Source organism: Misgurnus anguillicaudatus, chromosome 15, assembly GCF_027580225.2.
Source record: "Misgurnus anguillicaudatus chromosome 15, ASM2758022v2, whole genome shotgun sequence".
NCBI classification, from domain to species: domain Eukaryota; kingdom Metazoa; phylum Chordata; class Actinopteri; order Cypriniformes; family Cobitidae; genus Misgurnus; species Misgurnus anguillicaudatus.
Genome location: NC_073351.2, coordinates 23789706 through 23814112, shown reverse-complemented (window position 1 = coordinate 23814112; position 24407 = coordinate 23789706). Strand labels below are relative to the sequence as shown.

At 37.6% G+C, this 24407-nt stretch overlaps 2 protein-coding genes across 6 annotated transcripts; one reads left to right on the top strand and one right to left on the bottom strand.

The window, feature by feature from the left end:
- Positions 1 to 355: 355 nt before the first annotated feature.
- Positions 356 to 4294, bottom strand: arl2bp (ADP-ribosylation factor-like 2 binding protein). 4 transcript variants are annotated; one of them, XM_055173354.2, is made up of 7 exons: positions 4229 to 4294; positions 2029 to 2098; positions 1885 to 1946; positions 1623 to 1729; positions 1452 to 1537; positions 930 to 1026; positions 356 to 666 (listed from the first exon to the last, which is right to left on the bottom strand). In XM_055173354.2, the coding sequence occupies exons 2-7, from the start codon at positions 2064 to 2066 to the stop codon at positions 559 to 561; spliced, it is 498 nt and encodes a 165-aa protein (XP_055029329.2). In that variant the 5' UTR covers positions 2067 to 2098; positions 4229 to 4294; the 3' UTR covers positions 356 to 558. The 4 variants fall into 4 exon arrangements, with proteins under 4 accessions (XP_055029329.2, XP_055029327.2, XP_055029326.2 ...); XM_055173352.2 differs by lacking the exon at positions 4229 to 4294 and adding an exon at positions 3151 to 3288; XM_055173351.2 differs by lacking the exon at positions 4229 to 4294 and adding an exon at positions 2368 to 2521.
- Positions 3362 to 23218, top strand: arih1 (ariadne ubiquitin-conjugating enzyme E2 binding protein homolog 1 (Drosophila)). Of its 2 annotated transcripts, none has more exons than XM_055173350.2 (14): positions 3362 to 3646; positions 8339 to 8406; positions 8487 to 8628; positions 12368 to 12460; positions 13270 to 13325; positions 13791 to 13857; positions 15588 to 15694; positions 16011 to 16053; positions 16584 to 16655; positions 16727 to 16857; positions 18238 to 18295; positions 18442 to 18702; positions 19030 to 19142; positions 20890 to 23218. In XM_055173350.2, exons 1-14 carry the CDS (start codon positions 3362 to 3364, stop codon positions 20972 to 20974), a joined length of 1581 nt encoding a protein of 526 aa, XP_055029325.1. In that variant the 3' UTR covers positions 20975 to 23218. The 2 variants fall into 2 exon arrangements, with proteins under 2 accessions (XP_055029325.1, XP_055029324.1); XM_055173349.2 differs by having other exon boundaries at positions 18439 to 18702.
- The last annotated feature ends 1189 nt before the right edge of the window (positions 23219 to 24407 follow it).

Here is a 24407-nt window from a genome sequence, read left to right as displayed (position 1 = left end):
GTGATGCCTGGTGTATTGTTTTACATTGCAATATTTTAGCTGGGCAAACTTGAGGATGTTTCTTCTAGAATTATTGTCATATCAGACACATTGTATAATACTTTTTAAATGATTTTTTAGCCCTTTTAATTAATTAAGTGAAAATGAAAGATGCTTTAAAAGATGGAAGAAAATAAAGGGGTTTTCAGTTATAAAAGAAGTGAACATTTTGAGCAAACTCTAGGAGTTGCTCACAGCCTATAGCCAGAGTCGTACTCATTATAGTTTTCTGTGTGCATTTGGTCAAAAAGCAATATTGTTTTGCTGCACAGTATAGGCCAACAATATATGAACAACTAATCGAGACTCAGACAGATTACAGGAACACTGTTATTGAAATTATACTTGATAAGGGCATACCAGTGTGTCATGTTTAAAAACCTAAATGAAAACTGGCTTCCCTTTTGTCAAACTGTCAATGTGAACATTTGTCTGAGCAATTTTTAATAAATATTTATCTTTTTAAATTAAGGTGCTGACTGGTCAAGTTCATTTGCATGAGATCCCAATTTGCTTGGTTCAGCTAGATTGTGAAGTCATGCTGGAGGTCAACGGTGCAGAAGAGGCAGAATTTAAAGACTTTACCACCAGTCCAGTACTAAGGTCCAATCCTCGACCCTCCTTTTCCTATAAAAGAAGATTGGGTCATAAATACATTTAATCACATGCACGTTTAGAAAGTTTATAGATTATTTTACGTCCACATGATTCATTGTAAAGTGACGCAGTAACCAAAGGTTCATCATAACAGAAGAAACATTAAGGAACATTTATGAACTAGAAACAACTTTCTTCAAACTGAAAAGATTAAAAAATTAGTCAATGAGCACATTGTTTTAATTAAGAATCTTGTATTTTGTAGTATAAATAATTAAATAGATTCTCCTTACTGCTCGGTAATCTATGAACATCTCTTTAAAGGCCACAAAGTCAGTGAAGGTCAGCAGCATGTCAAGTATATCACCCGAGACTTCATCTTTGTGCTGTCTAAGTAAAAAAGAGTAATGAAATTATTAGAAATAAGAGGAAATTAATGAAAATTAGTCATTGTCATTCTTTGGATTACCGCCCTACAAATGTCCTGAACTTGGCTACAAGAATAGTAATCCTATCTATGTCTCCCTCTAGTTGTGCATTATGTGCATTACACCAAGAAAACACTACCTTCTGCTCATGGTCCTGCAATGGACACATAGAGCCAAACTCTAAAAAATGGCCCAAGAGTTGGGTTTGACATACATGCTTTTGTTTTGAACTATGGTCTAGTTGCATGAAGTATGTCAGTGAATTTAAATATTTGGATTTGGCATTCCTGTTGTGTATTTTTAGACAGAAAGGGATATTAAAATATTGTCAGTGCCAAACTATATTTCGCACAGGTCTGGTAAAGCATAAGAATTTACGTAACATACTTAAGAGAAACTGTAAAAGCATCCATGTTGAAACCAGGAATTCTTTCAATCAACTGCTGTTCCAGATGCTTCTCTAGGATCTCAATCTGAAAAAGCAAAGTTACATAAATGATAATTAAGCATTAAATGAAAGTGCCAAACATATGGCATAAAACTCAAAGTACTACGCACATATTCATTAAAGATGGGTGTGTAGCTGAGCTTGTTTTCCTCCGAATCATCAAACTCAAGGTAATATTTCTCCATGAAAGACTGCTGAAGATGTTGAAACTCATCCTCTGTGAAAAGAGCATGTGTCAGTTTGACCCCAGGCATAAATATTTGGTTGGATAAAATCATGTATGCATGTTTAGGTCATGACAAAATGTGTTTAATAATAACACATTAATAGTAGATTATAATTTATGTAACATTATAATAGATAATAGAATACCCATTATAATATCCTCGATGTTTCCAATTATCAAGTCAAATTCTGCATCGGCATCTGATGATCTGGGGAGACAAAGCATATTGTGCCCATTTAATATATATACATACACAAGTTGACTTTTCCTTGGAAAAAGTTTAAACTTACTTTGAAACACCAAAGTCCTCTTCCTCCAGATTCTGCATCTCAACTATGTTCTCGGTGCCACCCAACAAATCTTTTGTTTAGAAGAACAAGTGGTAAATGCTTTGGATGAAACTGCCAAAGCTTCAACCAAAGCTAGCATTTTTATAACCTGAGTGCGAACTCACACTACAAATCTATGCTAGCAGGTAGATCAGGTGGATGGCTTGGCGCATCGGAGCGTTATTTTGAACGCCATGACGGTAATGCACAATTAAGTTAGACGGTTGGTTTAGTGGCCTAAAATACACTTAATCATTAATAAATCTAAATTCGTATATTTAATTTAAAATAATGAATTACCTGTATCTCGAGCATCCATAGCAAACGTTCTCGCTAAAGTCCTGTTGCTACCACGGCAACGGGAGAACGCGTACTTACTTAAAATGTGTTCGGTAGAAACAATATACCTTTCTTTTAGTTCCGCCTCTTTTAACCATAGGACAACGCAACACCAGATAGAAGGAATGAATTTCCGGACAATTCTGTAGGCTACTAGGCTTCGGATTTTGCTGTTCAGTTGGTCTTTTTTATTTGATGGCCTTTTAGTAAGTCTGACGGTAAGTGTTTAAAGTTGACCAAATGAAATACAAAGCACACCAAGAGATACCTTACGTAAAAACGGGTCAGGCTGTCTTTTGATTTAACACGGAGTCTGCTTTTATTGTAGAGACGTAAGAACATGTTTATTTATCATAGTAAACCAAACAGTGATTGTTAGCATTTACAAAGCGTATTATAGTACTTTAAGTTTGGTTGGGATAATGTTAGCGCGTCCCAAATCAGGAAAAGAATCAGGGCATGGTCAATTTAAAAGAACGAAATAAATAAAATAGAATACTGTGAAGATATATACATCTATATCTGTATGATAACATACTATACTACCTAATAATATATTAACCTATATTTTGACCTTATTTCAATAATCAAGAAATGGAGATTTGTTTTCCCCATAAACAGCTTATTTTAAAAACTTCACTGTAAAGTCGTGTACACAACAGTGTACTTTCATATGTACATAAATAGCTAAACTCGATTTTGAAGGAACTTTATTTAAAACATGTTTTATTTTGCTTCACGTACATGACGTCATTGAGCGTCGGTGCGTGACGCTGCGTCTCTTTGTTGGCCCAGCAGCAGCGTCGCTCCTCTGTTGTTGTTTTCTCTGCTGCTGGAAAAACAGGAATGCTAGCAAGCTAAAGAAGTATTTTCAATTCGTTTTGCTTTGTCTGTCAAAAGATACCCCTCAAAAGTATCCCACTCGGTGTGTCACGACATTAAACGCAACCCAGGCATGGACTCGGACGAGGGTTACAATTACGAATTCGACGAGGAGGAAGAGGAATGCAGCGAAGACAGCGGTGATGAGGAACCCGCGGACGACACCCTGGAGCTCGGGGAGGTGGAGCTGGTCGATCCCGTAGTGGCCGGTGGAGATCGAGACGACTGTGGGGAGACGGGAGGCAGCGGTCTCGGGCCCGGACAGGATGAGGAAGACTACCGCTTTGAAGTTCTTACCGCCGAGCAGATCCTGCAGCATATGGTGGAGTGTATTAGGGAGGTCAACGAGGTCATCCAGGTAAGAGTTTTCAGGCCATGCCCGAGGCTCAGATCGCTAAGGATTAACTGATATAACAGGAGGACGTTTTTACATCGCTTTGTGAAACTTTACCTTCGCTGGCAATGCCATAGAAGGTAAAATTGGGTCAAAAGCGTCAGCTGTCCTTTGAGCCAAACAGAAACGTCATTAGGATAAATATATCTTTATGATCGCCGTGATGAAGCATTTTTGTGTAACAAGTTCCATCACTACCCTTAGCTAACCAAAGGCAAGCCACGGTTGACCAACACATCCGGCAATGGCATAAGATGCTTAACCAGGTTTCAGTTTACCTGTGAAAGGTGACCCTGTCTACACCAGCCCTTTAACACGACAAGTGCCTGTGACGTTACTGCCAAAACATTAACAGCTAGTATATATAAAGCATTTAACAATATACACCTTTGTATGTGTTCATTTACGCATTTGGCAGATGCTGTTACAGTGCGTTTACAAGTATGTTTCTGTTTTGCTTTGGCATCAAACCCATTACCTTTGCGTTGCTAACCCAATGCTCTACCAACTGAGCAACAAGAACGTTTGATAACTTAGTATATTTACCACAAGCCAACCATGGAGTATGTCCAGGACATCAACACTGGGATGTCTGTGTATTTGAACTTCTCGTCGTCCTCATCTGTTTAGCTGGATGATGGGTTATGTCATTTAAGAGTTATCTAGTTGGTTCAGAATCAGATAACAACATGGCAGAACAGATGCATCATGATGCCTGGTTATGTTTGATTAAAATAGCACCAAAGTAACTCATCAAAGTGAATTCTTGTTTTCTGCTGCAGTGGCATAGCCACGGGCTATTTGAGTAATATCTCTTGTGAAAGGCGATATTTCACTTTTCTGTCTGTAGGTTATTTGCTTTGTTCATCCTCACTGGTATTTATAGGCATATAGTTTAAGCTGAACCGAGTATTGATATGGCTATATTTAGTTAAAACTGCTGCTGTCAAATTCAGGGGTTCCTGAAGCTTCTAGATAAGGAAAATCTTAAGACCAGGATTGTAAATGGCAGAAATTCACTACAGGGACTCTAGTTTGGGGAGGGATGGGGGGTCATTTTAGATAACTTCTTAAAGGAATATTCCATTTTCTTAAAAGAAAAATCAAATCCAGATAATTTACTCACCACCATGTCATCCAAATTGTTGATTTCTTTCTTTGTTCAGTCGAGAAGGAATTATGTTTTTTGAGGAAAACATTGCAGGATTTTTCTCATTTTAACGGACTTTAATAGACACCAACAATTAACACTTAACTCAACACGTAACAGTTTTTAATGGAGTTTCAAAGGACTATAAACAATCCCAAACGAGGCATAAGGGTCTTATCTAGCAAAACGATTGTCATTTTTGACAAATATAAACTGTAAACAGAAATAAAAATATGCACTTTTAAACCACAACTTCTCGTCTAGATCCGGTCGTGATGCGCCAGCGTGACCCCACGCAATACGTCATGACGTCAAGAGGTCACAGAAGACAAACGCGAAACTCCACCCCAGTGTTTACAAGTGTGTTGAAAGAGGACCGTTCCTACGTTGTTGTATGTCAACTGATACTAATTAATGCTTTTGTGTCAGTTTATTGTTTACAATGGTACGCAAATGTGCGTTTTATATATGTAACACGTGACCTCCCTACGTCACTACGCATTTACGTTAGGTCGTGCTGGACTGGATCTAGACGAGAAGTTGTGCTTTAAAAGTGTATATTTGTTATTTTTCTTGTCAAAAATGACAACCGTTTTGCTAGATAAGACCCTTATGCCTCGTTTGGGATTGTTTGTGGTCCTTTGAAACTCCGTTGAAAAAAACTGTTACGTGTTGAGTTAAGTGTTAATTGTTGGTGTCTATTAAAGTCCATTAAAATGAGAAAAATCCTGCAATGTTTTCCTCAAAAAACATAATTTCTTCTCGACTGAACAAAGAAAGACATCAACATTTTAGATGACATGGTGAGCAAATTATCTGGATTTTTCTTTTGGGAAGATGGAATATTCCTTTAATGGGTTTAAAATCGTAGTAGGCCTGCTTAAGACCCACAAAGTAATTTTTAATGAGGAAAATGAATTTCAAATTAATTCAGAAGTTAGTTAATTAAAAAAATTGTTTAACAGCAAGCAATATGAAAATACCTAATGGTAAGAGATCAATGCCATTGTCATTGCTAGTCATTATTTGGACAAGATATGTTTGTGTCATTCCCTGCAAGAGCCAAGTGACTTTCTCTGACCCACATTTTGAAAACCCTTGGTATAACAAACCAGTAATCAGCCCTGCTCATTCTGTGTTGGCTACATGTGTTTTACGTTTACGTGTTGGTGTTCAATTCAAGATAATGTGCAGGATACCGTGAATGTTGAAGTGGAGTCTGCCCCATGCTCGATTCATACCCCTTAAATTGTAATGTAGGGTGTGAATCGAGTATGGGCAGATTCTGCTATAACATTCATGTTTTCATGCATATATAGGGAAAGGGGATAATCCTAAACAAATACTTATATTTCCTATAAAGTGGTGTCACTTGTGTTTATTTGCCCTGGCTCAGTCTTGCTCCTTGATGTCTTGGGACGCGCTAACATTATCCCAACCAAACCGCACCCGAGTGTGTTTGACCCCCAAAGCCTGGTTTGTTTGACTAGTGTGATCGCTCTGCTATCTGCCCGGGTGCAGTTTGGTTAATGCGCCCTGGCCGGCTTGCAGAGGTGGTCTCGGGCGCGGTTCACTTGGGGAGACGTCAATTGCGCGACCACTCACCTTTATCTGCCTTCGTAAAAACCTTCTGATGCGCGAAGCAGGGTTACATGAATGTCTGAGCGGCACAACGTGACAGATCAACTAAGCAATATGATAGGCATGTGAGAGGGTCATGTGTCATCGTGCACCAAATGACTCAGACTTAATATCACGATGGGTTCCAGTGTTAAGACAGCACTTCCTGTTTACTTCAAAACAATCACATCCTAATGACGAAAGCGTGCTCGGGTTGGTCAAAGTACAGTGTGAGTGTGCACTTCTGGGGAGTAGGGAGGGTGGACAATCGAGCTCGGGCACGGTTCGATTGGGTTAGCCCTAATATGAGTGCACCCTCTGACATGTTTCTACATTAGCCCTAGTTTAGGTCTTTGGTTTAAACACCAGCTTTCTATTTGTCTGTTTGGACTACGTGTCAACATGCACCTTGACATGTTAGTCCAGAAGATATCCTTTTTGACGGAGCATTACAGATCAAGCGTTGTCTCTTTGTTGTACAAATAAATACAGCATAAGTCACGGCTTTATTGCTCTAAGGATGTTGCCTTTCATGACACAAACTTGACTAGCAGTTAGGCTTTTCATTTCTTCATAGGGTCTTGAAAGGACCTCCAGATGACTAGATTGCTCAGTCATCTAATGACATCAATCAATATCAGTTTGTTTTTTTTACATGTGAGAATTTGTATTCATGGTTTAAACAGAAGATTGGGTGTTTGTGACCAACTTTGACTCTATTTATTAAAACCAATCTAGTCATTTTTTTAGTAATTTATCATTTTCTACATAAAATTATACTAAAAATTGTGAAGAACATTCAGGTAAAATATGATATCTTTAATATCGACTGAGTGAAGTCATGTGAAAAATTTAAATTAAACCTAATCCCATTATTAGATTATGAGACTTCAGCATGAATTTTACTGCCAGGGTCACAATTGTACAACCAGTACACAAATATGAAGTGTATTAAGATTTATGTTTTTGGGTATGGTAGCCTTTACCATATTCACACAAGTACACCTGTAGGAAACAATGAGTGACATTAAAGGATTAGTCCATTTTAAAAAAAATCCATATAATTTACTCAACAACATGTCATCCAAAATGTTGATGTCTTTCTTTGTCCAGTCAAGAAGAAATTATGTTTTTTGAGGAAAACATTCCAGGATTTTTCTTATTGTAATAGACCCCAAAACTTCCAAACTCACTTTTGGCAAGAAAAATAAAAAATATGCACTTTTAAACCACAACTTCTCACCTTCCTCCGGCTGTGTGACGAGCCAGCGCGACCTCACGTACATATATGAAATGCACATTTGCGGACCATTTTAAACAATAAACTGACACAAAGACATTAATTAGTATCATTCCACATACAACAATGTCGGAACGGTCCTCTTTCTCCACACTTGTAAACACTGGGGCGTAGTTTCGCATACGTCATCTGTGATCCCTTGACGTGAATACGTATTACGTATTCACGATGAGAAGTTGTGGTTTAAAAGTGCATATTTTTTATTTTTCTTGCCAAAAGTGACAATCGTTTTGCTAGATAATACCCTTATGCCTCATTTGAAATCGTTTAGAGTCCTTTGAAATTGCAATTTAAACTGCATTAAAACTGTTATGTGTTGGGGTCCATTAAAGTCCATTAAAATGAGAAAAATCCTGGAATGTTTTCCTCAAAAAACATAATTTCTTCTTGAGTGGACAAAGAAAGACGTCAACATTTTGGATGACATGGTGGTGAGTGAATTATCTGGATTTTTTTTTTTTAAGAAAATGGACTAATCCTTTAAACAAACAAATAGATTTTGTACCTTTTGCAGTTGCCAAAGAATCTATTTGCAAACAGTTGCTTTTCAAGTGCATTAATAGCATGCATATCTCTTTCATTGCAGAATCCTGCCACAATCACTAGAATATTACTTAGTCATTTCAACTGGGATAAAGAAAAGCTGATGGAAAGGTAATTATTCAGTGCTGAGTTTTTAACAGTCTGCTGACTTTTTCAGAAAAACCTAACGCGAAATCTAACGTCTTTTGCAGGTATTTTGACGGCAACCTGGACAAGCTGTTTTCAGAGTGTCACGTTATAAATCCCAGCAAGAAGTCTCGGACACGCCTCAACACAAGATCGTCCGCACAGGACATGCCATGTCAGATCTGCTATCTCAACTATCCTAACTCGGTCAGTACCAGCCGAATCACGTTCATTTGCTCTGGTTAATCCATTTCCACCAATGCCGTACTGATAACGTATAGGGTGGCCCAGGATGAATCTGTACATGCAGAAAGTATCCCAGAATCATCCAGACTCCGTGCATCCAAATTTATAAAAGATTCTCATTCTGTACAGTTTCAGTGGGTGTTGTGAATCTTTTAGAAATGCAAGTACGCTGTTGCATTGTGGGATAGGTGAGATGGTATTCAGTATTATTTAGACATCTTTGTTTTCATGTTAGACACTCAATGCTGTACACTGCTGTGCCTCAGTCAGCAGGAAGGATTTCTAATGAGCTCCTTTCTCCTCTAATCTCTTCACTGGATTACTCAAATTGTACACAAAGCAGCAGAGCAGAGGAACAGGCGGCTCTTCGGATTTGCAGGGAACCTTGAGAAACGTTGTGTGCATGCTGCGTGCATTGTTTTGATCAGCTTTGTCATGAGAGACAGCGGTTGTCTGAATGAAAACTCTGGATTAGGCAGCAGCTGGGATTTGGATACTGTTTGGTTTATTGCTTTGAAATGTGACTTTGAAGTATTTAACTAATGCCAACCATTGACTATTCCAGTCTCACTCCCTTTATGGTTCATTTAAGGTCACAGCTACATTTGACTCATTTGTTTAACAATGACTTTTAAGCTAAGAGCTTTAAATACATTGTGGCTGTATGAAGTGTATCAGACTATAAGGTCATTTAATTATACCTAATGTCAGATTCTCATTCCGATATTAATGTGTTCATAAATCTGACCATGAGGTATTCCCCAAATACCATTAGTGCCTCCTCCTGCACAGTGTTGTTAAACTGAATGTGATGGCATTGTGTGACCGTGATTTGCTCGCCTTACGTCAGTCTTACCATAAATGTTAAGCTGATTTGTCCCGAGCGAATCAGACACATGGACAGAAGGCAGGACACTTTGCAGGATACTTTGTTTGTTTTCGTGTTGATGAATACATAATCAGAATGGCTGTCTAAACTGCCACCTATTTAAAACTGCTTTGTAAGATCTTTATCTTGTCTTGTTGGCTCTATCAAGGCTCATTGTGTTTCAAGGACACAAAAATGCATATGAGCTATTCCAGTGTTATGGATGTAACATTTGCACTCAAAACTTGTAATATAAATTATTTTAACCATCTGTTTATATTTTCCTAAACCCCTGATGATAGAATCCAGACATCAGAAAAATATCAGTCTATACTCATGTTTGTTATTTTAGATGAGGGATGTGACAAAAAAGGTCACAAGTTTTTGGGAGACAACATAACATAGAATTTCTGTGAATTAAAAAGCACAAACCAGAAGCAATAATACCCAACAAATGGAGATCGAATGGCTCAAAGAACATTTAATGTTTATTTAATTTCATTGTGATTTCATTTTTGTTTGCAAATTTATAAGGAAGAAACATAGTTATGGATGTGCCATTTCTCCATTATGGACGTGGCAATTTTAATGCTTTCTGACTTATTAACACTGTTTAAGACTGTTCTTCACCAGAGTTCATACAAGTTTCGAACATGAAAGATTTATACGTAACAATCTTGCTTTATTTCTTTTATGGACAATTTTAGTGAAGGAAGTACAGTGGAAGTCCTTATATGGGCACTTTACAGTGCACTTATTTCATTGCTAAAACCAACATTATTTTGTGTATTTAGTAAAATACAATGTGTTTGCATGGTTTATGGTTAAAAACCACATTATTTTCCAGATACCGTACATTATTTTTATAACTCCAGATATACTGCTTTACCCAAACTCATTGATTTTGTACAAAACTCATCGATCTAAATAGCGCTGTGTCCCTGTTTGGCCAGCTAATTTGTACAATGTGATTGGCCTGAATACCTCTGATGTCAGACGGAAATGTGACGCTCCTTACTATGTTTGAACGATTTGGTCACAATGCAATGCTGACAGGAGTTAATTTACAGGGTGTGAGTCCAAGCAGGAGGAATCATGTTATGTTGGTCTTGTCCACGTCAACAGTTTATTGCCTACAATCCGTGTGTTTGTTATAGTCCAAGAAAAGAGATTTACGTTGAAAACGATAACTCACGTCATCGTTTACTTTGGGGTTTGTACCTTTTGCATATCGTTAAAGTACTAATACACACCTACACACCAAAGGAAATGTAAAAGCGTGAATCGGACCATAATTGCTCTTTAACTAGGACAGCGCACACACCAACCAAGAACTGATACAAAATCAATGTCACCAAAGAAGTGTGTTGTTGTTTGTGACAATTTAAGTTTGTTTAGCTTATCAAAGAACCCAGCCTCATGGAAACAATGGTTATAGTTTGTTTATCTGGGGTAGCAGCGGAGTCGTGCGTGCGTTTGTTTAACGCTAGATTTTTTTAAAATGGGGCGGTGCCAATTGGGTCATGATTCGCAGGCGGTATGTAAATCTGCATCAAATATCTGTCTTTTGTTGGCAATATAATATAATATAATGTAATGTAAACGACACAAACATGTAGTGAATAATACGTTTATCAGAGATAGTGGGATAATGTTTTATGTGTTGACTCGCTCCACCCGTGCTACACCTCGCTTGTGTTTATTTGGAAAGAATCTGTACAACTGATCTGTCTTTTATAAATTTACGAAAACTTGGTTTTAAAAATGTCAAGCATGAAAATGTAAAAATTGCTTATATTTACTTTTTTTCCCAGCAGACATTGAAAAACAAAGTCTGGAGTAAATGGGAACATTAATTTAAAAACTTTTACTTATCATTTAACACTTTTTGTAACATAATTTAAAAAATTTGTCCTAAAAAATCTCATTACCGCAACAGTCAGAAAACATTAACACTGACATATTTTCAAAATGACATGACAAACCTGAAAGAACATAATTTGGAGATTCTGCACATGCATTTAAAATCAAAGTATTATGCTTCTATTAATTAAATTAACATTTAATAAGCATCTGTTGCGGTAATGATAATCAAAATGTCGTGTAAGCATTCTGACAAGACAATATTTCAAATTAACTGTAAAAAAATGATCTTACCTGGTAGCCATCTTGAAGTAACTGGTCCATGTGCTTGGTCACTCAAAATCAAACTTTATTAAAATTCTGTATGTGTGCTTAAACTGTTCTCAAAAAGTGTTGCGGAGGATGAGAACATCAGGCATGGACACATCATTTTCCTAATTTTTCTTCATTATTATTATACATGAATATTCATTAAATATTTTTTCTGTCATCTAAAGTAGTCTAGCAAAACATCCATTTATTTTTTTCTTAATATTTTTGTGTTAATTTGATTAAATTACAACATAACGCATGTTCAAACACAGCCGGACACATTGCGATAATGTGAATTTCAGCAGAAAATCAGATAAAATTTCCAATTATAAATTCTTATGTTGAAATCACACATTGTGCAAGGTAGAACACAGTATTGTGTTAATTCTGATGCTTTTTAATGTTACTATATTACACCTTTTAAAGCTAAAATCATTAGTGCCGTGGTGTTTCAATGGTTTCGTGAGAATCACCCAAATATGTAGTGCTTGTTCATGTGTTAAGTAAAAATTACTTACTGTTATAAGATTCTGACCATCCCCTGTAAAAGGTATTTCATGACTTTTTGTAATGCACATTTATACTAATGCCAGAACTTTCTTGTTTTATTATGTGTAACCCAGTATAAATTTGGATTTGGTGTTTTGTTTTTTGCAGTACTTCACTGGTCTGGAATGTGGGCACAAGTTCTGCATGCAGTGCTGGGGCGATTACTTGACCACAAAAATCATAGAGGAAGGAATGGGACAGGTATATTTGATCTCCTAATAAATCACCAAATGACTTCAGACTTTGAATACACAACAAGTCAGTCTATTGGTCTAGACTGTGCCTTAACTCTTTCCCCGCCATTGACGAGTTATCTCGTCAATAAAGAAAAGGTGTTTCCCTGCCAATGCCGCTTCCCTGATGAGTTTTTATGGTAATTTGTAATTCCACTATTATCCAATAGGTGGACCCAATTTATAAAAAATTAAGCAAAAATTAATTCAACAACATTTTAAACTTTGTGTATGTTTTGATCATCGTTCTGAATCTCCAACAAAAGTCCTTTACAAAAATGCAATTATTTCAGTTTTTGCCCAAAATTTATTTTTGAAGAAACCTACCCATATTTAAGAGATTATAAAAAGAGGACAAATGAAGCAAAACTTTTTCTGTGTTTTGTTTGTTTGAAAGCAGAGGGTCTGTTCTTTCATTTCATATATTTGTATGTTTATATGTATATAGAAAATTTTCCTGAAAGGCATTTTGTGAAAATCACAACTTTTTTTAAAGACTGGCAGGGAATGAGTTAATGTTACGTAATAAAAAGCTTTCTAGAAACATCCTGCTTTTTTATTCAACATGCTGAATTTGCATATTATGGCATTATGCAACTTGTATGACAGCTTTAATAGTCAAAGTCAGTCAGTCTCGATGAAGCTGATTGGCTGATGTCTACAGCTATTTAGTTTATCTGTTGGCGCTTGCTATAACAGCTTTTCTCTGTGTGTTAACTGATATTTTGCCTGTTTCTGTATCCTATTGTAATGCAAGCTTGTTTGTTTCTATTGTAGACCATTTCCTGTCCTGCTCATAGCTGTGATATACTAGTGGATGACAACACGGTCATGTAAGTGTTTGAGAAACAAGTCTGTATTTAAAATGGCTCAAGCCAAGTCGCTAAAAGGATCATAAAACATGTCTGGCTCAACTATTCATTGTGATATCAGAAAGCCTCATTGGATTGTTTTTCTTAGCTCATGTTAGACAACAGCTAGCTTACAGTTATAAGAAGTGATCTGAAGTATGTTATAGCTATCTGAGGTGAGATGATAGAGTTCACTTTGAGCCAGAAGTAGGACACTTTTGGCGCCGTCTTGCCGGAGCTGTGAGTCACAACATAACACTTCCCGATGATTCAATTAGATTATAACAGATCCTCACAGCTGCCTTAACCTACATATCAAATCCCTGCTACTTTCATGGTGCAGGGTCTGATCTTTTTCTGCACATTTGGTCTTAAATATATTATAAATATGTTTAAAAGCATGCCTGCTTTTTTAATGATGTAAACATTGCTAATTTCTTTCTCCAGGCGACTGATTACAGATTCAAAAGTGAAGTTGAAGTACCAGCATTTAATAACCAATAGTTTTGTAGAGGTAGGATTTCATTCCAGTTTGTTTTAAACTTGTAGCTGTTATGCAGTTAGATTTAAAGGTTTGAGACTATTAAAGGTCTGGCATGGGAGTTTTTTTTATTTATACCAGGAAAAATTTTTAATATAGTAGATTTTGCATAGTTTTAAACAAAATAAACTGAAGAAATATTTAAAGTCACAATGAAATTAAAAACTGTCATTTGTATTGGAATATTGTGTTTTTTTTTTACAAATGACATATATTTATTATTATTTTTTAATTCATGTGCCCTTATAATCTTCAATCAAAAATGCAAATCCCCTCCCCAAAACGATCTCTCTTCCGGTCATATGGTATGGCAGGTGGGCGGGGTCCGGGAAAAGATTGCAGCAATTGGCAACACGATGAATCCAATCAATTTTTGATAGTCCAGCCCTGCCTTATTTCATTTCACCTGGCACATTTGGTTTAATTAAAATAAACTGTGGTCAGAGCTGATGGTGTAGTGGGCAGCGCTCCGGCACGTGGTGCTTTTGCACTTTCGGCAACCCGAGTTTGATTCCCGGCTCGTGGTCATTTGCCGATCCCATACCCTTCTTTCCTCGCTATATTTTCCTGTTCTCTCCTTACTCACTGTTAAATAAAAAAAAAATAACTTAAAAAAATAAATAAACTTCGGTGCTATTAATTAGCTAGTGCGATTCGAGTTCATGTTAACACTGTCACTCTGAACCTTGGTGTGTGTGCACCAAACAAGCGGACCGAGACTGAGCTAAAACGGTGGGTCTCGGTCCACTTTCAAACACTCTTTAGTGCGGTTTGACTGAAATGTGAATGCAACACAGACCAAAGACATCTAAATGAGCCAAAAACAAGAAGTGATAACAAGATGTGGCCCGAAAAATCACACAATTTGTTAACGTGTGAAAGTTTGCACATATAACTGGGGCTATTTTGACTATTTAGACAGTTTATAAACTCTTTGCAAGTTTTCTGCTGCTAAAAAACCTTTATATGAACACACAGTCGCATGCAATAGTTTGCACCTACTTTTTTTGGATTGTCTTTAAATCCGTGACAAAATACACATAACGCTGACCAATCAGGTGACCTTGTGCTTATGCCTTTTAGATTCAGTTTATTGTTAAAATGCCATGGTAAACGCTAAGCCAACGGAAACATCATTTTTATCTTTTCTGGTCGAAACCAAAAGAACCAAGAGAACCGAATTACACGTGTGAACACCATCTATGATTCTAGGACTTTTAGTTCACTAATTAAATATAAGCAAATTTGTGTCCATATGAACTCCTTGTGTGCTTCACTGGAATTAAAGGCAAGGTCCACAATCTCTGAAAGCCAATGTTGACATTTGAAATCACCTAACCCGCCCCTACCCCAATAGAATCTGGACCTTCTGTTGATAGACCCGCCCCATACATACGCAACCCAGGCAACGATGTCTGTTAGTAGACACGCCCCTTACTGCTGATTGGCTGCAAGTGTGTTTTCGTAGTCTGCCCGATTTTCTTTTCCAAAGCGTTTTTCAGATATCGTGCACTCCGCCTTTAAAGACATCTGGCCATAAACTAAGCTTGTCTTAAACTTATGGATCTGACTGCATAAATACATCAAACGTGTATTTTGTTCATCTTTGCTTAGCTGATTTTGTGGGCTGAATTTAATTAACCATAATTCATTATTTAGTGATCATCGGTTTCATTTAGATTTCCTCAATCCTTTCTCTACAGTGCAACCGACTGTTAAAATGGTGTCCGGCACCTGACTGTCATCACGTTGTCAAAGTTCAGTATCCAGACGCCAAACCTGTACAGTGCAAGTGTGGTCGGCAGTTCTGGTAAGACACTAATATGCTGATGAGATCAGATACTTTGGGAGTATGACCTCAGATCAGGTTTAGGGCTTCCACTAGCTCAGGAATTACCTATCATGCCACTGAGACACAAGAATAGAGACTTCCTCCCTAGATGGCATTGTTAGACATATCTAGTCTTCACAATTTGTTTGAACCGCTTACTATCCCTTTATTTTTTAGGAAGTAGAGTCATTAATTCTTAAGTAGAACCAACTCTACCTGTATTTGTATTTTAATTTATTTAATGTGTCTGTCTATGTGAATTAGCGGATGCTAATATGCTTTCATTCATTTCCAGCTTCAACTGTGGAGAAAATTGGCATGATCCAGTCAAGTGTAAAGTATGTTCTGCACACATTTGATCTATTTGATGTTAAATGGGTGAAAGCTCCATTCTATCTAGTAATGGTTGTGTGCCAACAAAAAGCAAAATAATTATTATTCCAGTTTACCTGCTTGACCCAATAATGGTTTCTTTGAAACATGCCTAAAAGACTAATGCACATGTTGAGTGAGAGCAGTGGAAATGTGGATTCGGTGTGGCAAGTGTTTTTCTTTTTGAACAAAGACAGTGAGCAGACTGCCACCTCTCCGAGTATTAAGAGACTCTTTAGAGACTTGCCTTGTTATTGTGGGGGTAGCCTTGGCAAAAACAAAGGAAGCTTCAATTCCCTTGTGCTTGTCATATGGGGATTACAATCGTATTATATTGAGAGACAACATTTAACCCTTCATAAGCATTGACACAGTATCCTGTTATTGTAGATGTTTTTATATAATATTCGGTGGCATGAATCCATCACTTTGTTTAGCTTAACAGTGAATTGATTTATGTGTATCCATTGGCCTTCTTTTACCTTATCTCATCTAGTGGCTAAGAAAATGGATTAAGAAATGTGACGATGACAGCGAGACATCAAACTGGATTGCAGCAAATACAAAGGTCAGTGGTTAGACACGCTTTGATGTTGTCAGTCTTCCTGACGCAGAAGAATAACTCCTGTTCTTTGACAGGAATGTCCGAAATGCCATGTCACCATAGAGAAAGACGGCGGGTGCAACCACATGGTCTGCCGAAACCAAAACTGCAAAGCAGAGTTCTGCTGGGTTTGCCTGGGGCCCTGGGAGCCACATGGGTCCGCTTGGTAAGTCCAAATCTTATTTTAGCTCACCTGTCATCAGTGATGCCCCAAGCAATATTGAGTTCATTGTTTTTGATTTGTTTGGTTTTAAGGCTGCTCAGTAATCAAAAGTAAAGGGGTCATTTCACAAGACTTTTTTAAGATGTAAAATAAATTTTTGGTGTCCCAAGGTACGTATGTGAAGTTTTAGCTTAACATATCATATAGATAATTTATTATAACATGTTCAAATTGCCACTTTTGTAGGTGTGAGCAAACGTGTGCCATTTTTTGGTTGGTGTGTCCTTTAAAATGCAAATTAGCTGATTTCTGCACTAAATGGCAATGCTGTAGTTGGATAGTGCAGATTAAGGGGCAGTATTACCCCCTTCTGACATCACAAGGGGAGCAAAATTTCAATGACCTATTTTTCACATGCTTGCAGAGAATGGTTTACCAAAACTAAGGTACTGGGTTGTTCATTTTCACATTTTCTAGGTTGATAGAAGCACTGGGGACCCAATCATTGCACTTAAACATGAAAAAGTCAGATTTTCATGATATGTCCCCTTTAAGTAATTGCACGAAACAAACTCATTGACTGATTTATCAACTTAATAGGCTCATAAGAGGATGTTTATTTGTGAATCTGAGTGAAGAAAATATCTATTTTATTTAGCATTTGCTTAATGTAACTCTAAAATGATTTATTTTCCATGTTGGATTATAGATTAAGCAGCAGTGGTGCACTACTGCAATATGCATTCCAATTTGGCTATCAATCTAAAAAGATTCCTGCCAATATGATTTGCATACCTCTTGATAGTTGTCCTAAAGTTTGCCAGCTGGCAGACCATTTAAAGCGTGTGCGGTCCGCGTAGAATCGATGCCTTGTTAAATCTTTGACGAGGTGTGCTTCAGGCTACGCACGAATATAAATTACACTTTAGGGTTTATAGTAGGACTAAACTATAAAATTATATAGCATATGGCACATGACAAATGCTTGATCCCTAAACTTTCTCCCAGAAGACCACACTGCTGCTCCTAAGATCTTTTCCCAAGTCAAGGATTACATGCACATCCATGATCAACAGGTCCCACCTAAACCCAAGAGCCTTTCGACTAGGTCTTTCCTACTAGCTCCATGCACTCAGCTGTGTGCTTTTATTTACCCATCACGTACAAACACCACATAAGGGAACCTAAAGAGTCGACTCATTCAGCTAGGGATCACTGACATTCAGACATAATTTACCAGTAAAGAGGCTTGTGTGTTTTCCCAGCGTGATACCCGAGTGGGATAGTTTCACGGCATGTTTTTTTTAAAATATATAATGTATGTTGTTGATGATCGAGAGACATTATATTAGCAAATAATTTTTTATATGTTTTCACCTAAAGGTACAACTGTAATCGTTATAATGAGGATGATGCCAAGGCAGCCAGGGATGCTCAGGAGGTAACTAACATCAGTCTGTTCATGCTGGTATTCAAATTATTTGCACAATTTAATATTTACATAACATGACCTGTAAATGGTATACGTCAATGCAGTGCGTGATGCTAACTGTGTGTGCATGTTTTGCACGATCGCTTGTTGAGCAGCGTTCCAGGGCAGCCTTGCAGAGGTACCTGTTCTACTGCAACCGCTACATGAACCACATGCAGAGCCTGCGCTTCGAGCACAAGCTGTACGCCCAGGTCAAGCAGAAGATGGAGGAGATGCAGCAGCACAACATGTCGTGGATCGAGGTGCAGTTCCTGAAGAAGGCCGTGGACGTGCTCTGCCAGTGCCGATCAACGCTCATGTTCACCTACGTTTTTGCGTTCTACCTCAAGAAGAACAACCAGTCCATTATTTTTGAGGTATTAAAAAGGACACTGAGGGCGGTTTCCCGGATCGGGCTTACCCTAGTCCCAGATTAAAATGCATGTTTGAGGTGCCGTAATTTAAAAACATTGTGCACGTAACGTATATCAATGCCAGTATATTAATGCTCAAGATGCACACCACTATTGTTTTTTGTAAGGTTTGTAAAAACGACTTAAATGTTGTATTATAACTAATTCCTAGTCCTGGATTAATTTAAACCTCTGTCTGGGAAACTGCCGCTGAGAGTAAACTTTAATGCCTATGATTGCCCGTGCAGATAATCTGCAGCTTTAAATGTTGATCTGTGCGTTCGCTCCCAGAATAACCAGGCGGATTTGGAGAATGCCACAGAGGTGCTGTCTGGATACCTGGAGCGAGACATCTCCCAGGATTCTCTGCAGGACATTAAACAGAAAGTACAAGATAAATACAGGCAAGTGCTGTTTAGAGTAACACTAAAGCAGTGACTAAGTGTGACTCAACATTGCTTTTAATGCGTTTAAGACTGGCAAGAAAAAAGACAGTTTTAATGCCAAGTTGGATGTGGCAGGCAACAAACAGTTTTTGTACCACAGTAATTCACACCACATACTTTAAAAAATGTGACCCGTGCTGGCAAAATGAGTCGGAATGCGCATCGTCTTAATTTTAAACTTGAGGCAAAAGAAAGTTTAAATGTCGAAATTTAGGTTTTCATAAAAATAAGTACATTAAGCCCTCGTCTAGCGATCTCAATGCTCTAAATCAGTTGTTCTCAAACTGGGGTCCGGGGCCCCCAGGGGGGCTGCGAGATGGTGCCAGGGGGGAAAATGAGCATATTTTCAAAAAAAATTGACATATTTCTCAATGTCAATCAAAAAATAAAAGAAAGCAAAAAGATATTTTCCCTATAGTATTGTTTTTGACTGTGCGTCTGCTAAATCTATTAATTTCACCAAAACTGACTTTGCTGACTCTATAAACTTGCAAGTGTGGATGTAGCGCTGTCATTTTTTGTTAGATGCTTTTATCCAAAATGACTTGGACATTGTGACCCTGAACCACAAACCTAGTCAAGTCGCATGACTTGATCGATTTCGTTTTTATGGCAAAAAATAATAAGTATATTAAGTAAAGATCATAAAGATATTTAGTAAATTCCCCACCATATCAAAAATTTATTTATTATTGGTAATATGTGTTTCTAAGGACTTTATTTGCACAACTTTAAAGGCGGGATGCGTGATTTTTGAAAAACACTTTTTTTGGGGGTTGACTAACATACTTGTAGCCAATCAGCAGCAACTAACCAACATCGTTGCTTGGGTTGCATCATAGATATATACACTAGATGTTGCCTTTGGGCTCTGAGCATGCATCAAAACCGCAGCCATCTTAGAACAGGGGTCTTGTCATAGGAAGTATCTAGGTAAAGCTGCTATCTCCCCCTGTACTTCGAATTCATGAACGATGCCGGACTTTTGTGCTGCGCATGGATGAAAGGGCTACTAGCACTATTACAGTTAGAAAAAGTAAATTTTCATAAAATCAAAACTTTTATTTTTTCCTGTACTAAATGCTAAATACATGTCTGACTGTTGAAACGAACCAAAAGAAAACCAAGAAAATCGCGTTCATGACGATTTATGGTGATTTTATTTCCGTTACACCATTGCCTACAATGACGCTGTTTCAAGATGGCGGCTCTGTTTGATGCATTCGGTCCAATGAACTGCCGTAGCCAAGGCGACATCTAGTGTACATATCTATGGGGTTGCATATTTGTGAGGCGGGTCTATCAAAGAAAGGTCCAGATTCTATTGGGGTGGGGGAGGGGTTATTTAGGTGATTTCAAATGTCAGCATTGGCTTTCAGAGATTATGCACCCCGCCTTTAAGGTCAATGTTCTTAATACTTTGATTTTTTTTGCACCCTCAGATTCCAGATTTTCAAATAGTTGTATCTCAAATATTGCCCTATCCTAAAAAAGGAAAGCTTATTTATTCAGATTTCAGATGATGTTTAAGTCTCAATTTAAAACTAAATGGACCCTGCTTTTGTGGTCCAAGGTTACATTTTATAACTATTTGTAAACAGACATGCCCTCTGCATTGCTAGCACCATAATATGTCATTTGCTGGAATATTTCTTGTGTTTTTCAGACTTTTTGTGAGATTGTTTTGTGATGTTTCTGTGTGCAGATACTGTGAGAGCAGACGGAGAGTGCTGCTGCACCACGTACATGAAGGCTATGACAAAGACCTGTGGGAGTACATCGAAGATTGAGGCTACATCTCTACACCACAGACTGTCGGAGAGAAACTCCGCTCCCTAGAGTGCTGATGCAATGAAAACCGAGCAGCACAGATCTCTGCTGCCCCTCCCTGGCAAACCGCCCCGCATTGCATAATTTTCCAGAGTTTTTGTTTCACCAAAAGCATAAAGTAAATTATATTTAAATAAAAAAGTTAGAATATTAAAAAATAAAATATTACCTGTTCAACAGTATTGTTAGCAGCGTCAAGCGCGAGACTGAGAATTCCAAGGCGAAATATCTTCCGTTTGCTTGCATTGTAAAATCTTTCCCTTCCTTATCAGTTACGTTTGTTGATGTGTTCTGTTTGACTTTATTTTATATAACCTTTCTTTGTGTGGAAAATGAACTTTGTTTTCAAAATGGCTTTAATCATTCGGACCATGTTCGCTGTACGTGGCTGGATCCGTGTTTGGGCTGCTGAATGCTGATTGGTTGATTGCGAAGAGGCGACGGAAAGTTAGCGGAATAGAACACGCAACGCAAAAAGAGGCAAAATCGGTATTTTTCAATTTGTAAATAATGCATATGCATGGAAGTTAAAGAGTGTGGCATGTGTTTGCATCATTTTTAAAAGATATTTATCTTTACAGATATTCAACAACGAAAAAAATGTATATTTGCTGTGTTGATTGAGTGTCTTTCCCTATCTTGGATCGCCCTCTGTGGAGGTTTGGACTTGAGTCCGTGTCTGTCCCTCCACTCCTCCCTCACTGCTCCACAGGGACTGAGCAGGGTCCGATTCTGCCAAATCAAGCAGAGTTTGCCAAGTTGGTGCATTCTGCTTACTAACGTACAAGCTAAACGTTGTGAGAGCTTCTGGCTTTACGGTTGGAGAAAATGGGGATGGGATAATTTTCGCTGCTTTTCCATTGCATTTAAACAGAACAGTGCTCTGCCTCTTTCCTGTTAGTGTCCTATTAGGTAGATTTAGTATGGTAGTGTGATTTTAAGAGGTATATGAATAATTTCTGAGAGCCAAACTGAGTGACATTCACTCATATTATCTTTTATATTTTTTCTTTGTCTCTCTGAAGTTCATTCTAATTTCCAGACCCGGCTTGAGGTTCTTTCTCTGAAAGCCCAACGTGCACGTGGATATAATGGGCTTGTCGAGCTGCTTGTCTTGACAGCTTTTGTCAAGCATTCTGATTGAACCTTTGACAAACAGGGTTAGGGATTTTCCACGATATCGATTTTTGCACACCGCTTAACTAGTAGTTGGAAGCCACAGATATTTCGAAGCGAGACTCCACACTGCTTTAATTTATTTTGTGTAACCACGCATTTGCACCGGAAATGTGTTCCAAAGGGCCGTTTGGGTCATGGTTTGCAGGGAGTAAGTGGTGTGTCGTTTGTACTGCAATGTTATATTTCATGCAAAAACATACAGAATGTGTGGTTACACCGTGACCATCATTGAAGCACTGAGTCCCTTTCATCAGGGGTACAGGGGTGGGGTTTAGGGATAGACACATGTACGTGCATACAGTGTCATCATTGCAGATCAAGCTGAAGTAATAAGTCAACACCAAAGTGTCAAACTTGAGTTTTTTTCACTTTCCGTGTCAGCTGGCTGGAAGTGCAAGTTTTCTTTATTATTCAAATGTGCTCAACGAAAATAAATCTTTAAAATGCACTCTCTTTTTGGGAATAATGTCACAAAGTAATAGTTTTCACGTGTTTGGTTATTAATTCTGCGTTGTGTACTGGGAATGATCACAATTTGTCTTCATTTGGGTCTTTTGTATTGCCATAGCTGAGTGCTGAGATGGTCTTCCTGGTCACCATGCGTAATTTTGATAATTAAATCCAAACTAGAGGTTTCATACAAGCATAATGCAGAACAATAAATAGAAGTCAACGGTCCTTAGCTTCCATTTGAATGCACAGTGTGGTTTTCGTAAACATGAAATGGTTTTACTGACCCTGTATGCAGTTTAGTGTGTTTATGTAACTGTCCTCTTCAGATGAGACTGCTTCTCAGCTATGCTTATTTGGTCAGTTCATGGGCATCCAAACTTAACATTCACAGTAACACACAAAGCAGCTATTCTCATTTTGTTGAGACATCCAAAAACTTTTAATACTTTTCTACATGTATCATTTCTTTACGCTATTAAAATTTTGATTTCTTATATACATAGTGTACAAATGTGTAAGAAATTAGTTGTTCGTTTTGAAGAAAAATATTAAAGTGCAAAATGTTGCAAATATTTTAGTTCGCATTTTTCCCTGAGGTTTAATAATGCTTATTAAAGCATAGGTTTTTATTGTCTCGGTTTGTTTGTCATCAACGTTATTTACTTTATATAAAACGGGTTTTCTATTCTTATGCTTTATATAAAACAGTTTTATTTAGCAGTCTACAGATAAATAGATGTCTGGGACTATATAAATGAACCATCTGAAATGCAGTTGAGAATAAACCTACCAATAGAGACAGAGCGCGTACGCGTCATTACCTGAAAACCACGCCCACTGGTGTAAACAATCCATAACCCCTACAGCTAACAAGCCAAAAAAAAAACAGAAATAAGTTTTTAAAAGCTGTCGACCCCAAAAAACGAGCGTTTAAATACACAAAAAGTGGAAACGGGCAACTTTTCATAGTAACTATTAGTAGAACTGCGCCCACTAGAGGGAAACGTAGTCGGCGGTCCACTTTTTTCCTCTCGCAAAGTCAATGGAGACGGTTGGACTTTTCCACCCCGGTGGGCGTGGTTTTCAAATTAGCATAACTACCCTCTGTCTCTAGGTCAGTTTTATGTCCACAAGAGGGAGACAAATCATAACGGATTCCATTTTTCCTCAGAGAAACAACATTGATAAAACATGCATAAAAGTGGTAGGTTGTGGCTAGAGGGGATACAGCTACGCCCAAATCTCGCGAGATGCTGGATTTAGGTTTGGATAGGATGACAACAGCGCTCTTCGGCGAGATTTCGGCCGTAGTTGTATCCCTTCTAATCACAACCATAAAATTAGAGACATATAAAAATATGGCTAATCTGTAATTTTCATCTTAAAATATGGTATATTAGGATACTCGACAGTTATATCAGTTTCTATGCAAATATCTATGATAAATAAGTCTCTCAATCTATTACACACACACACACACACACAAATAAATAAAAATAAATATAAAAAAGAACAACTCAAGGTAAAATGTAAACAAGCCAAATAATTTTATTTTTTTAAATATTATTAAAAAAAATTTGTTTCAAATATCAAAAACACATAATAAAAAACGACAGCAGCTGTTATAAAAATAAATCTGTAAACAGCAGTCCCTTTGATCCCAATCACTCAAGTGGAATGTAGATTATTTGGAATTTCAGTAACTGATTATCATAACTGCTTGAAATGTTGGCTAACCACTGAAACATCACTGACAAAACA

Bases quoted from the DNA above. Each gene is read 5' to 3' on its own strand.
- arl2bp (XM_055173351.2), bottom strand. The intron at 1,947-2,028 runs GTAAGTTTAAAC...TTGTCTCCCCAG, and splicing joins GAGGACTTTGGTGTTTCAAA to ATCATCAGATGCCGATGCAG. The intron at 667-929 runs GTAAGGAGAATC...CTTCTTTTATAG, and splicing joins TGTTCATAGATTACCGAGCA to GAAAAGGAGGGTCGAGGATT.
- arih1 (XM_055173349.2), top strand. From the start codon at position 3,362: ATGGACTCGGACGAGGGTTACAATTACGAATTCGACGAGGAGGAAGAG. The intron at 13,326-13,790 runs GTAAGTGTTTGA...TTCTTTCTCCAG, and splicing joins GTGGATGACAACACGGTCAT to GCGACTGATTACAGATTCAA. The intron at 13,858-15,587 runs GTAGGATTTCAT...CTTTCTCTACAG, and splicing joins TAACCAATAGTTTTGTAGAG to TGCAACCGACTGTTAAAATG.